Raw genomic sequence first — 13,782 nt, 5'->3', positions numbered from 1 at the left:
GTATTTCAATGAGCACTTTCGCTCATTTCACTTTAATTCAGTTTTATGCAGTTGGAGATTGCACATAAGAGCTCTGATTGAACGTAATGATAGGTATTAATAAAAACTTTCCTTTATAGCGCTCAAAAATATTGAACATGGCATAGAAACTAAAGATTTCCTTATTTCTTGATCTTAAGCTTTTTTAAAGCTTTGGAAGCAATAAGAATTTACATTACGAATTGAAAACTAACATTATTTGAATATTTTATCCCCTTAGTATCCATGTTTTGAAAAAATGCTCTAAAACACACAAGTTATGCGACGCCCAAAAATTAGGATCACTTAATCACTCTGTGAAAGGTGTCTCTGCCCATAAATATTGCGAAATGCTTCGGCAGAAGGACGCTTTTCCTGCACTCGACTGAGTATAAGACCCTCGGCGAGTACACTGCACTTTCCTTGGCTTTGGAATAGGGTCAAAACCGCAACAAATTCCGCGTTGCCTTGTGCAGCGGCTAGGAGTCAACAACACTTGGCCCGCGGCTACGTACTCCTTGGCCAGCCGGGCACTGTTGCAACATCAAGACAACAACGGCAGTGGCAGCAATAACGCCTAAAGACAGGTATGTGTGCAAACACAGACCACCCAAACCAAAGCCACGAAACCCTCGGAACGGGGGGACTTTTAAGTGGCAGTGCCGGAGAAATCCTTGGCTAATGTCGTGTTAGCCCCCAAAAACCGCCCCTTGTGGGGTCCAACTCGAACCCCCAGTGGAGTCACACGGAGTCACAAGTCGGGGAATTCCTAGAGACATCTACGAGTTAATTGTTTTGGGCTTTTTCACTACACAACCGAGTTTGAAGTTTTTAATGTTTGCGATATATACGACGATTTCCATTCGATTTCAATCACGCTCTTAAGTAGTTTGGTTTAATTTTTAATACACCGTTACTTGTAGAGTTTATGTCATAAAAAAATAGAAGATTTTGAAATAAAAAACTGAATACCCAAGAAATTCAACGCGCATTTGCATCGATCCGATGCACTGCACTCGCCGTTCGTAGAAAAACTAATCCGCCGTGGGCAAATACCTTCTTATACATCGTCCTGCGCCGTGGAGCTCCACGGCAACTGACCAGTCGGGTTTAGGTGAAGAAACCACCGAAGAAAGCCGAAGTCCACGTTTGGCCAGCCACACGGGTATACGTGGGTCAGTAAACCTACTTCCGGTTGACATAAATACGCCTTGGACATGAAAACTTGGCACTGGCGGCGCGCCGCAAGTTGTTTTTATTGTTTCCAACCTCCTTTTTTTTCGCCATGACTCAAGACAGGTGGACAGCGTGTAGTCCACGAATGCAGGTGTGCAGATGCAGATCTGATTCCCCCAATTGGGGGGCTTCGATTAGCCCAGCCCAAGTTCTTCAGCGGATTCACGTGATCTGGCTGAGAGAGCGCAGCAATCTAATCCGGACTTTGGGCTTGGCTAATCAAAATTCGGGAGTAGTGCTGACCCTAATCTAGGGTGCCAAGCCCATGGATGAAAATTCATATAATTCACAACTGCACCTTTGCTCACTGGGAGCGGCTGGGTAATTTTATTCGGTTGCAATAAGATTTTCCCACGCGATATGTGGCTCATCTGCTCGCCATTTTTGTCCTTTTGCCATATAATTTGGTATCCTTGGGAGGGAATGGAGTCTACATCATGACTTGACCCACATCGGGCACAAATTAATATCAATTGTGGCTGGCAGATTGCGTGTGCGAATATGGCTGGAGGGCTGGAGGAACAGCTGGACGAAGGCTTGGGCATGGGATTGAAAGGCATTCAATTGTAATTGGCTGTGACCGAGGATTACACAATGACTAAGCGGTGCTCCCTGGCGAAATTAAGTCATAATTATTATGATGTGTATAGGCTTGTAAATACCCAAGCACGGTAATAAAGGTCACATTTTGTAGGGCACAGTCTGGGATCCTGCGGTCCCGATACTCTGACCTCTTTACCGGGCTGCTAATAATGTAATTGTAATGAATGTATTTGTGGGGAACTCCGAGTTGGAAATTAAGGCATTTATAATAAAGACTTATTTAGAACGAATGTTTTTATAAGCAACTACAAGATACTAGAAATTTTAAGGATGGGATGCTTCTAATTCTCCACTCCATGCTTATACAAAACGGCTAGGTTCATCTCAACCGTGTTCACCTGATCCTGCAGATAGTCGATATCGTGCTCATGCTGCAGTTGCTGCTTCACCAGGCTGGTGATGTCCTTTTTGATGAACTCCTCCGCCTCGGACAGCTTGAATTCCATTTGCAGAGATGCGCCTACTTGAAGGGTAACCCTTTCCACTGGCGGTATGCTCACCCATCTGAATACGCCCTGCGCGATTTGAATGAGGCTCTGAACTTCCTTGTCAGGATTGTCCATGAACCTCCTCAGCAGTTCCAAATTATTCTTGGCAGCTTCCAAACGGGTTAACACTGCTGTGAGGTCAGTCTCCAACTTGGCAGCCAGTTCGCTGTATTGCACATAGAAAAAGCGTTGTAGCTTCAATGCCGCTTGAACAGTCGAATAGAACTCCGGTTTGGCGATGTAGCTGACGACGTCGTCAACTAACTTGGCCTCTGGGATGGGCATAAATGACTTTCGGCCGCCCAGAGGCGGCTTTTCTATGGTATCTATGAATGCAAACATTTTCAATAATTGTTGAGCTTGTTTAGTACATCTATTTCAGAGATAAACTGATTTAATCCCGTATGCCAATTATCTGCTTGATTGTACCAATTCTTCCTATTTAAATTACTCCACATTGCGTCAGCTTAAAATCCAGCATGGTCTTTATTTTGCAAAAAATGTTATTGTGATTTCTTAGACCTAGAGTACATATTAATGTATCAATAATTTAAAAGCGCATTCACATAGATCCTAATCAAATATTGTCATAGTCTTCGTCTAATTCGAAAACGGTTTCAGTGGGGGTCGCTGATGCCGCGGTGGCCTTTGGAATGATGGGAGCGCTGCTCTTTCCAGCCATTTGGTTCACATTGTTGTTGTCCCCCGGCGTGGCCGATGGTAATCCAATAGAGGTGGGGGGCACACCACTGCCAGCTGCTCCACCGGCCACGATATTCGTCAGATCGATATTGATAACCGGAGCAGCTATGTCGAAGTTAAAAGCCCCAGATCCGGCGCCCGATCCTGACCCAGAATCTGAGGCGTCCGGTGTGCACAGGTTCGCCGTCGGCATCTGCATCTGCACGTGGCTGTAGTCGATCTTGACAATGGGCTTGTTGAGTTCGTAGTTGCAGATCGGGGCGGGTATGGCAGTATCGAGCTGCATCGACTGTTTTTTGAGGTGATTGGGGGGCCTGCCGCGTGGCGTGTAGGCCGGCGTGGACTCGGAGCGGGCCAGTTTGGCGGGCAGGGTGGTGCTGGTGGTGGGAGTTTGCTGGGTGGAGAGCTGCGACTGAAACTGCCGCTTGGTGGCGGCGGCTCCTCCGCCCGATCCGGCTCCGTTGTTCAGACTCATGGAGCGCATGTAGGCAGCTGTGCCGTTCGCCTGCGAGCGCATTGACGTCGATGGCAGGCTAAGATCATATGGCGTGTCTGAATCTGGATACTGATCCTCTGGCGAGCTGCGTAACACATCGTCCTCGTTGTAGGCGGCCTCCTCGGCCACACTGATGTCGGGTATGTTGCGGACCAGCTCCTTGAGGAAGTCAAAGCGTTTCTCGGACACGATGCACTGCCTCATGTGCGATGGCGATAGCGTCTTGGCGTTGCGCGCATTCGTGATGCGCAGCGTCTTGGTCAGCAGCGACTCCACGAAGAGCTCCAGCGTGCGCGAGATGATAACAGGCACGGCCTGGGCCACCTTCCCGATTTCCTCGTCGCTTTGCATGATCTTCTTTATGCGCCCCTGCATGGAGTATATGGTAATGGTTTGGAAACATTATAATCTCGCACCGGGTTGGTTTCTCTTTTACTTTTTTTGAGCCTCTGATTATGCGAGGCGTGTATGTGCATATGTATGTACACATGCACGAAAACTGATAACCCATCTTCGGCGTTCACGGCCGCCAAATGGTTGGGGCTTTCCTGCCGCCAAACGGGGGTTTCCACTTACCGCCGGAAAGCGTGCGTTGTATTTTTTCTTTTTCGATGGCATATTCCGATTTGTGAAGTAATCGTCAGGAGTCCTAGCGAAATAAAACAAATGTGTGTGTGTTTTTCACACAAGAACAGTTCCTTGGTGCCCAACTGTCGACGTCGATCGGTGAATGGCAGTTGCTCTCGCAGCAGGCGGGGTATTCACAGGGAAGCAGAAGCTACTAAGATACAAATTTCAAAGAGTACAAATTTCTGTAAATTATAAGAGATGTTATTTCTTTTTGTTGTTATATATGTAATTGTTTTTTATTTTGCATTTATGTATTAGGTTTCCTGACCTTCTACACAGCTGACCGTCTCGCAGTCTGGCAACATTGTTCGTGCACTGTGAATGACTAGAACCGCCAAGAAGAAGAAACAGCAGCAGCAGCAAGTATTTTTCACATATTGCAGGAGCGATTTAATATCGTTGGAATTCTGGGCCGGATTACATGTCTGACACGCGCAAGGATCCCTGCAAACCGAACGCCTGCCGCATACAAGCCTGTTTGACCAGTGAGCACCGCCGTTGACTCCATTTTCATGGTTATGTAAGCTGACTTGCACTCGATTACAGAGAATCACTACCAGGAGGACAAGTGCTTGGATGTCCTTGAGGCAATGCGTCAGTGTTGTTTGAAGTGGCATAAGGAATCACTTTGCTGCAGTGGAATCGATCTGGAGAAGACTTATCTACCAGACGCATCCCAGGAAAAGAACCCAATCGGCAAGTCGTGAGTTCTAGCCAACTTCTCTATTTCATATACACTATAACCAACTTACCAATTTTGCAGGAAAAAATAATGTCCACACCGCAGTATAGGCCTCCGAAGGAAATTCAAGACTTGCTAGACCAAAAGGAGCAACAGCAGGCAAATCAGCGCAGGCGAACCGCTGTGCTGCCCAAACGCTCGTGGATTCAGCGAAATCCACGCCTGTTCCAGATCTGCTTCATCACAGGCTCACTGCTGGTCTTCTTCTCCAAGCCCCTGTTTGACTGCTTTATCGCCGATCCTCTGCCGCCGCCGGAGACCAAAGTGCCGCCTCACAAGCGCTGAGCTGAGGCATGGAATCGGTGCGCAAAGCCAACCAAAGAATCCGCAACTATCCAGTACTGCTGAGCAAGTGCGCGGACAAAGCCACTGCGTATGCGGTTTGCGTGTCGCGTGATCTGAACGTGCAGCACAAAATCTGCGACACCGAGTTCAAGGAGTTCCTAAGCTGCATCCGCAAGACCGCTTTGGAAATGAAGACCAAGCTCTAGACAAACGTAAACAATAAACACAATGACTCAAACAAAGGCTGCGACCACTGGATGGCAGCGACTAGGTCGCCGCATCCTTTACACGAGTTTTCAGACCCATCTCCTAATATCCGCTCTGCTGCGAATAGCTTTAATCTGCTACGGACAAATACACGACAGTCAGTCAGCCGTGCCCTACACGGATATAGACTACAAGGTGGTGACTGATGGAGCCCGTCAAGTTTTGGCTGGGGACACACCCTTCGCCAGGCACACTTACCGATATAGCCCAATCATGGCATATCTGCAGACCTTAAACATCCTGCTTCATCCGGCGTGGGGTAAGCTACTGTATGCGACGTTCGATCTGCTCATCGCCACACTTATTTACCGTCTGGTGCACATGGAAATCAAGAGTCAGTACCAGAAGACCGTACAGCACCTGCTCAGCAAGTTCAACAGGCCACGGGATTCGGACCAATCGCTGGATGCCCTGGATGAGCGAAGTCATCCAGAGAACTTGGCCCGCGCCTCTGCTTGCTTTTGGCTTTACAATCCGCTGACGGCTGTAATATCCACACGTGGAAGCGGCGACTGCTTCTCGAGCTTTTTCGTGATACTAACCATATACCTGCTGTTAAAATCTGAGCACAATATCGCCAGGAGTTACTGGCTTATATTCGGAGCGGGCTTGGCTCACGGTCTAGTCATTCACCTCCGTCTGTATCCGTTGTTATTCAGTTTGGCATACTATTTATCGCTATCAACGCGGCTGACACAAACTCCCCTCGACTTCCTGTGCCAAATCCTGCGGCCCAACAAGCAACAACTGTGCCTGATAAGTGGAACATTGATCAGCCTAGTGGCCTTCACTTGGACCTTCTACACAATGTACGGTTGGGAATACATATACGAAGCCTACCTGTACCACTTTGTACGCAAGGACCCGCGACACAACTTCTCGCTGCAGTTCCTTCTACAGTACCTGGGCAGTGCGTCGAGTGTGGCGGAGCCTTCTGCGATCCTGAAGACTCTAGTGCTGGCTCCGCAGTTCCTGCTCATCCTCTACTTAAGCTTGAGCTTCGGTCAGTTCCGCCAGACGCTGCCATTCTGCATCTTTGCCGTGGCCTTTGTCATCGTCACCTATAATTCGGTGGTAACCTCACAGTACTTCATTTGGTACTTGGCCATTCTGCCGCTCTGTTTGAACAACTTCAAGATGCTGTCGTGGAGAAGGTGCTTCGGTCTCCTATTCCTCTGGCTGCTTGTCCAGGCGCTGTGGTTGCTGCCGGCCTATTTGCTGGAGTTTCACACATGGAACACCTTCTACTGGATTGGACTGCAAGGAGCCGTATTCTTTGTCACCAACGGATACATTTTGGAGCAGCTGTTGAGTCATTACGGGTTCACACAATTTAAGATAAGCTACAGAAAGTTACTGTAATCAAACAATCCGCCATGCTTTAAGTGTGTGCAAAGCAGAGATTTAATATAAAAAATAAACACAAGATATCACAATTGGTACGGGCACTTAAAATCGAATGTAATTAGTTAGCTCTTCGTTGAGCTCAGAAACTTTATGTAATTAAATAGTCTTTCGTGCTCCTCGATACGCAAAGCGTAAACTCGATTAGATATACCCCAGACATCACTGCGTCCGACCATGTCAGTCTCAAAAACGTTGCCCAGCTTGTTCCAGTGTACGTCCATGAACTTCTTTTGAACCCGGCGGTACAGTGCTCGTGCACAGACTGTTTCCACGGATATATTATTGGTATATATGTACTCCTTGCGATTCTCGTACAGCTTCCTGGTGTGCTCGTAGTCGCTTGCCAGCTTCTTTTCAGTCGTGATGAACATGTGATAGACGCGCTTTCGACTCTCCGGCTTCTCGAGGCACAGGAAGCAAAGGTACTGTGTGCCGTCGGCTGGATTAAACTTCGGTGGAGCTACAGGTGGAGCATCGGTCTTCAGTAGAATCCTGCTTAATATCGCTGGAAATGTGTTCGGATTCACTTTGGGTGCGTCCAAGACAGGCGGGGGCTTCTTTTTGCCCCTAATGCGGGGAGCATTCCACTCTGACTTTGCCCTTCCGGATATATTGAGCACAGGTGGCGCTGATGAATCACTTATGTTTGCAGATACAGGTGCTCTACATTCATGAGCTTCAGCTTCCATGGTTATAATTTTTAGAATTTTGTAATGTCTCCCCTTTAATGTTTATATGCCAATACTGAGTTGTGTTGGTCAAAAACCACTCGTTAAATAGATGGATTGTTTTGTAAGGTATCGAAATACTCTGCTATTTCACAACACAAAAGTTCACAAGCAAAGCACAGAATTAGTGATGAGCTCGATAATGAAAGTTTTCCAGAGAATGGCAATCATATGTTTTTTGATTAGGGTGGACCATCTGATGCATATAACTTTATTTCACAAATGTTAAAATTGTATAATACCATTTAAAGTAAAGGGGTATGAAAACAAATATGTTTAGCTTTTCGTTGCGCTTAGGAACTTAGTATAGTTAAATAGCTTTGCCCTCTCTTCGTTTTCCAGCGCATACAACTTGTTCCAAAGGTTCAAATTGTCCTTTAGCCCAATTTTTTTCATCTCAAAAACATTTCGGTGCTTATTCCACTTGACATCGGTTAACTTATTCTGAACTCTGTGGTACAAGGATCGCGCACAAAGGGTGTAAAGTGTTAGCTGGTCCACGATTACGATGTCCTTATTTTTCTCGTAGGTTTTTCGCACTTTCAGATAGTCCTTTTCTATATCCATTTCATTTGTGACGAACATGTGATACACTCGCTTTCCCAACGATGGTTTCTCCATGCACAAGAAGCACAGATTCTGCTCAAAGTCGGTTAGATTCACTTTTGTTACGGGTTCCGGCGGGCAATTAGATCTCAATAGTATTCTACCCATTATAATCGGAAATGATTTTGGACTTATTACTGGCAGATCAGGAACCGATAGAATTTTATTTTCAAGACAGGAAACGCTTTGGCTTGACTCCACTTTTCCGGAAATGTTAAGCACATGTGCTTGACAAGTTTTACAACTATGACTTCTTTGTTGAACTTCCTTTTCCATAGCTTTATTAGTATTTTACACAAAATTCAAACTATCTTTCTCAAAGTCTATGCGGTTACTGAAGTACAAATGAACCGACAGTTGGATTGTTGAAATATGAAAAGCTTAGCATTAGTCATCTTTATTTCTATATCTGACTGTGAATGGTAAAAATAACGAATATTTTGAAATTAGGGTGAACCTTGGTGTAAGTTATTTTCTTCAAATGAATGATAGTTCTTCGGTCTCACTCCCATTACATAAAATTAACTAAAATATATTATATGAGACTTTAAATCTATATGCTTATATTAGTTTATTTTACTTGTTAAGATAACACAAATATTGGTAGATATCATTGCACTCTTCCTGCAAGCATTCGGATACGATACTCTGTATGTTGCACATTGAATTCTTTTTGTATTGAATTACATTTTCGTTAACCCAGTGTTCTTTGGCAATCTTCTTTTTCACGCGGAAGACCATGTCTTTGGGCAGAAATGAGCAACCACTGATGATGACTCCAGTTTTGTATCCGTCAGGAACGAACTCGTAGTACTGCTTGCCATTTCTCATTATCTCAGTGGCGGCAAATCTTCCGATGGACTCTTCATCCAGCTCCTTGGGTTTTTCGCCATTGAGCAGCAATTTCCGCATGTGGTTCTCAAACTCGAACTCAAAATATGCTTTCGGATTGTTTGTTTTCTGCAGCTTGTTATATAGTTCCTCGGTTTCATTTCCAATACTTAAAACGTTTGTTGTTGACGTCATTTTTGGTTCTGAAAGGTACAAAGTAAGTGGAATATCCTAGCTTGAAACTTTTTCAGCTAACCTGGTTCAGTATTAATGATGACCGTCTGTGTTGTGTGCAGTTCTTTTATTTATTTACTAATGAAATCATTTCGGGTAAAAGTTCCCTCAAAAGCTCTAAATTAGTGATGGGCTGATTTTGTTTATAAACAACGGCGAATGGCAAATAAACGATGTTATAAAGTTCACCTCCTCTTAGTGTTTTCGTTTAGATAACACAAATACGAGTAAATATCTGAGCTTTCTTCATCCATAGTGCTGAAAACGGTTTCGATTATGAAGTTCCTCGAATCCTTTGGATACTTAGCAACGTTGTCGGATATCCAGTGCTCCTTGCCGATCACCTTCTTTAATCGTCCCAGAATGCCCTTGGCATCAAAAGCAGGTCCGCTTACCATCCAGCCATTTATCTTATCAGCCGGACCGAACTCGTAGTAGTATCCGTTCTTCTTGATTTCTTTCGCCGAAAATGATCTGACTGATTCTTCATCACAAACATTTGCTAATGGTTTGCCGCCATTGAGTAGAATTTTCTGCAAGTGCTTCTCCAAATCAGACACAGAGTACTCTTTACGTGCTTTTGTGCTTTCTAAATCTCCAGTGCTCTCGGTGCCAATAGTCAAAACATTCGAGTTATTATTCATAATTGTTTATATTTTTACTACCGATTGGCGAGTGTGGTACACACTTTATTAAAGTATGATTTCGTTATGGGAGCGCTTTATATTTGTTTACTTATGAAATAAGCACCAAGAAAAGCTCACTTCAACAAAACTTAAATAGAGATGGGTTCTTTTTGTTTATAACAATCTGTGTGAATGGTTAATATCATATGTTAGGGTGGTTCTTAAGAGTGTACTTAAAATCTATATCTACAGATCACAAGTTCTGCCCTATATAGCTCTCTTATATATTTACTTTACAAACTATTAGTGATGATATGATTTTGTTTATAATTGCATTGGGTAATTTAATTATTTGACATTGATAATAAATGTATTATCTTGTTATCTGACACATATGAAATCTTAATGCCTTTAAAACCCCATCATCAAAATGGTTAAAGTATCTGTCAGAACATTCATTTATTTCGATCCAGAACATGAAAAACAACAAAGCAACGCCTCGATCTTAATGAAAGATAAAACATCTGGCATCGGTGATTTTTTTGTCGGTGGGGCTTTAGTACCGGTATTAGACGCGTGCTAGATAGTGGCTGCAGGTGGTAACAGTTTTGATGGGTTACGGGTTGTGATCGGGGGGTTTTTTCCTGGGCTCGCACAATTTCTCCATTTGTGTGTGCTGTAACTGCGCCGTGGCATATCTGATAATACACACGATTTGGCGTTATAACACCTTCGCACCGAACAGGGCTTCATACGATTTTTGCTTTTCTTGAACTTGCTTTTGCTTGACGAGCACACTTGAGATAGCTGCAGAAAAGTCCCCGTTTACTGGCCCAAAACGGCGATCTGGCAAATAAATCATTTTATAATTTTCCGCAATAGATAATTGATTTGTCAACAGTGAATGCACCTTGAAAATTATAAAAAACGACCTTCTCGGCAATACACCCCTTTCATTTGTAGCCCCATAGCTGCGGTGCTTTCCCCGCACGAGTAAACATTGGGCCAACTGTTTAGATGACAGCGTGTTTATCCAGCTGGCGATCTAGATACATATGCTTGACTTGGCCGGGCTCTGCTCAGCTCCAGGCTTCCCAACCGACTGAGCTGGCCACTTGAACTGGCAACTCAGCTTGGAACGATCGCAGATAATGCCATGATCGAGAATCGGAAGCATTCGGGATGTACTATATGCATATAAGTAAACATATGCATATGTGAAGTAGATCGAATGCCAATAAAGGCGATTGTGCAAATTATGGGTGAGATTTTTTTGTTTGTAAACAAACAGGCTCGTGAAGCGTCTAGAGGAAACGATTGCCTCCGTTTCACAGATCTCACTTGGCAACTGCGTAAATATTTATCAATTTCTAGTGCTTAAAACTTTATCATCGGTTATCGTCGGTTATTACCCCTTTTGCTTTGGGTTCGTTGGTTTTTGACTCCGCGTTTACGACTCCCAAAAATGGAAATCAGCAACTATATCAGTGGACTTAATAATGATAACAGAAGTTAACAAAAACCCCCATCAAAGTTGGGCCTGTACTGCATAAGCTGATAACAGTCTACACAGCGAAAAGTTACAATGCGTAAGCACATAAATTCCACTTTGATGGGTAAAGACCCGAATAACACCCATTACTATAAGGGATTTACTAGAAGCACATCATTTAAGGATAAACTAAAAAGAAGATATAGTAATGATGTTCGAATTTACTGATGCTGTTAACTAAATATATATTTAAACTTAATTACTATAAGCTAAAGATTTTGTTAGCTCAAGCAGATGGACGAGCCCATTATGAGGGCACCAACAGGTGGTTATTACTCATGCCGAATAAATTCGGCGACCCAATCAAAGGTCTCCCCAGCTGGCAAGGTGCCTTTAAGTTCGCGACTCTCATGCCTACGAGGTGATTTTCGTGCCGGCCCTCGGGCGAAATAAAAAAGCCCCGCCGCTAGACTCTTCGGCGGATATAAAAGCGGTTCCCGAGCGGCATTAGCGTTCAATAGCCAAAGTGCCAGTGAGCGAGCAGTAAGCGCGGCGAAAGCGATACCCGAAATCGCCAAACTCAACGCACAATAAAAGATCAGAAAACAGAGGGAGTTCCCCTGGCGGAAGCAGACGATCCCCCAGCGCACATTGGATACAATAACAACACACACAATTGGATATCTTTGACCTTAGCCATCCGGATTGCTCATCGTTCGGAGTCTTCCCCCAGCGACAGAGACAGAGAAAACAGACAAAGAGATAGAGATAGAGATAGTGAGTGGATCGGTCGAAAAAGAGTTGGAGAATGAGCTAACCGACGGACTGGACGGTGATTTTTACGAGTGATTAGCAGCGGAAAGAAACGAAACCGGCGGTAATTCACACCAAAATGGGCGTTCGTGTGATAGAAACCGATTCGGCGAGCGATTCGTACGACGATGACGAGTGCTCCACTTGCCAGAAAGAGCACGAGCAGGGTAAATCCCCCAATAAAAGCAAGAGGAGTCCCACGACGCCGGAAACAACCATCTACGCCAGCAAGGATCTGGTGGGCAACTGCAAGGAGTACCGCATCGAGAACAACTCCCGCGATCTCAGGATCATCGGCAATGGCAACCGCATACGGATCGTGAACAACTCCGGGCGCCTGCAAGTAATCGGCAATAGCACCAGACTCAAGATCCAGAACAATAGCGGAGACCTCAAGTACACGGGTAACGACGGAAGGATCTACCTGGGCAGCGGCTCCACGCAGCAGGTGGTCGACTACACGGGCTGCAATGGACTGCTCAAGGTGGTCAAGTCCCTGGATCTCAGCGGCGATGCCAGGAAGAGGCCCAGCTCTCGACCGAAAAACCCCAAGCCAACGCCAACGCCAACGGATGCTGGCCAAAGCAAGTCCGGCGGCATTGAGATCGACAGCAATCTCACGATCCGGCACGGAGCCGGGAACATTGTGATCAAGAATGCCATCAACGTGAGCATCTGAGAGTCTTGCGCTCTCTAAGTCACCTTAGGCCAAAGATTAAGGATTAATGTAACGAAACTCTTGCCGCCGAACGCAAAGGTTCCTATTGACTGCAAAATAGTCACTTAGTCTTAATGTGTCTTTCGACTGCTACCAATATTAACATCAACCCGCACATTCAGCAATGTCAAGTATTAAACGCCACGTCGCTAGTCTAAAAATCCATTACTATTCACAAAACACCCACTGATTAGGGAAATATATGTATGTATGTATATGTTAAGTCGTAACGCAGCAGCGCAGTGTGAACAAAGCCTAAACTTCATTCCGAGAATGAATAATCTGATTAAAAAATAAAACTATATGTCTAAATATATATGTTTGCTGCGTTTTTCTTTCCATTTCTTGCTAAAAGGACAAAAAGTCCCCCAAAGACAAAGTAGCTTCGGAGCTTGGTGAACTACACAGATAAAGTCAAGTGCTTTCCACAGCATAATGCGTACTCGACTATCTGCGGTCAAGTCGTACCATTCACAACTTCTAAGAACCACCACTTAATCACCACCAACGAGATGCTGATGCAATGGACACTGACCCATTTTCATTGTCACCGGAAAAAGCACCCGACGCTAGCCGATACAGGTACTGATTAATTAAATATATTTTGCTTTTCTATAGGTGCCGAATATCAATTCCCGGGGATTTTTTTTTTCGAGTTGACGGTTGGCATTGGCATATAAAGCAACAATTCATTACCGAAATACGAGTGCCACCTTTGCACTCACACTCACTGTTTACTCGAGTGGCCGGAAAGAATTTCGAGAGATGCGAACTCAGGGTGCAATCAACCTCATTAATCTGTGGGAAACTCGAAAAGATACAGGGTGCAATTAAGATTGAGATAATTTCTTACTTCTGAT

General features: G+C 44.7%; 11 protein-coding genes across 11 annotated transcripts; 5 read left to right on the top strand and 6 right to left on the bottom strand.

The window, feature by feature from the left end:
• Positions 1-2,010: 2,010 nt before the first annotated feature.
• Positions 2,011-2,736, bottom strand: LOC6735603. Its single transcript, XM_002082487.4, has one exon. It carries the CDS (start codon positions 2,685-2,687, stop codon positions 2,139-2,141), a length of 549 nt encoding a protein of 182 aa, XP_002082523.1. The 5' UTR covers positions 2,688-2,736; the 3' UTR covers positions 2,011-2,138.
• A 71-nt stretch (positions 2,737-2,807) lies between these two features.
• LOC6735602 (dr1-associated corepressor) lies at positions 2,808-4,303 on the bottom strand. The gene is made up of 2 exons (XM_002082486.3): positions 4,120-4,303; positions 2,808-3,912 (listed from the first exon to the last, which is right to left on the bottom strand). Exons 1-2 carry the CDS (start codon positions 4,159-4,161, stop codon positions 2,923-2,925), a joined length of 1,032 nt encoding a protein of 343 aa, XP_002082522.1. The 5' UTR covers positions 4,162-4,303; the 3' UTR covers positions 2,808-2,922.
• Positions 4,304-4,442: 139 nt separating this feature from the next.
• LOC27207212 (cx9C motif-containing protein 4) lies at positions 4,443-5,079 on the top strand. The gene is made up of 3 exons (XM_016182940.3): positions 4,443-4,658; positions 4,720-4,876; positions 4,937-5,079. Exons 1-3 carry the CDS (start codon positions 4,595-4,597, stop codon positions 4,944-4,946), a joined length of 231 nt encoding a protein of 76 aa, XP_016028962.1. The 5' UTR covers positions 4,443-4,594; the 3' UTR covers positions 4,947-5,079.
• Positions 4,946-5,442, top strand: LOC27208944. Its single transcript, XM_039292339.2, has one exon. The coding sequence runs from the start codon at positions 4,946-4,948 to the stop codon at positions 5,198-5,200; it is 255 nt and encodes an 84-aa protein (XP_039148273.1). The 3' UTR covers positions 5,201-5,442.
• Positions 5,209-5,442, top strand: LOC6735601. Its single transcript, XM_039292341.2, has one exon. It carries the CDS (start codon positions 5,209-5,211, stop codon positions 5,404-5,406), a length of 198 nt encoding a protein of 65 aa, XP_039148275.1. The 3' UTR covers positions 5,407-5,442.
• Positions 5,429-6,903, top strand: LOC27206602 (GPI mannosyltransferase 1). Its single transcript, XM_039292336.2, has one exon. The coding sequence runs from the start codon at positions 5,429-5,431 to the stop codon at positions 6,827-6,829; it is 1,401 nt and encodes a 466-aa protein (XP_039148270.1). The 3' UTR covers positions 6,830-6,903.
• LOC6735598 lies at positions 6,848-7,588 on the bottom strand. Its single transcript, XM_002082482.4, has one exon. The coding sequence runs from the start codon at positions 7,561-7,563 to the stop codon at positions 6,937-6,939; it is 627 nt and encodes a 208-aa protein (XP_002082518.2). The 5' UTR covers positions 7,564-7,588; the 3' UTR covers positions 6,848-6,936.
• LOC27208046 lies at positions 7,510-8,623 on the bottom strand. Its single transcript, XM_016183669.3, has one exon. The coding sequence runs from the start codon at positions 8,482-8,484 to the stop codon at positions 7,879-7,881; it is 606 nt and encodes a 201-aa protein (XP_016028960.1). The 5' UTR covers positions 8,485-8,623; the 3' UTR covers positions 7,510-7,878.
• Positions 8,624-8,762: 139 nt separating this feature from the next.
• On the bottom strand, positions 8,763-9,447 carry LOC27209037. Its single transcript, XM_016184559.3, has 2 exons — positions 9,296-9,447; positions 8,763-9,242 (listed from the first exon to the last, which is right to left on the bottom strand). Exon 2 carries the CDS (start codon positions 9,232-9,234, stop codon positions 8,785-8,787), a length of 450 nt encoding a protein of 149 aa, XP_016028958.1. The 5' UTR covers positions 9,235-9,242; positions 9,296-9,447; the 3' UTR covers positions 8,763-8,784.
• On the bottom strand, positions 9,328-11,474 carry LOC27209202. Its single transcript, XM_039292337.2, has 2 exons — positions 10,810-11,474; positions 9,328-10,745 (listed from the first exon to the last, which is right to left on the bottom strand). Exon 2 carries the CDS (start codon positions 9,915-9,917, stop codon positions 9,459-9,461), a length of 459 nt encoding a protein of 152 aa, XP_039148271.1. The 5' UTR covers positions 9,918-10,745; positions 10,810-11,474; the 3' UTR covers positions 9,328-9,458.
• Positions 11,475-11,681: 207 nt separating this feature from the next.
• Positions 11,682-13,238, top strand: LOC6735597. Its single transcript, XM_002082481.4, has one exon. The coding sequence runs from the start codon at positions 12,284-12,286 to the stop codon at positions 12,881-12,883; it is 600 nt and encodes a 199-aa protein (XP_002082517.1). The 5' UTR covers positions 11,682-12,283; the 3' UTR covers positions 12,884-13,238.
• The last annotated feature ends 544 nt before the right edge of the window (positions 13,239-13,782 follow it).

This window comes from Drosophila simulans, chromosome 2R (assembly GCF_016746395.2).
Source record: "Drosophila simulans strain w501 chromosome 2R, Prin_Dsim_3.1, whole genome shotgun sequence".
NCBI classification, from domain to species: domain Eukaryota; kingdom Metazoa; phylum Arthropoda; class Insecta; order Diptera; family Drosophilidae; genus Drosophila; species Drosophila simulans.
Note: the sequence above shows the minus strand (reverse complement) of the source record. Positions and strands in the feature narration are given on the sequence as shown.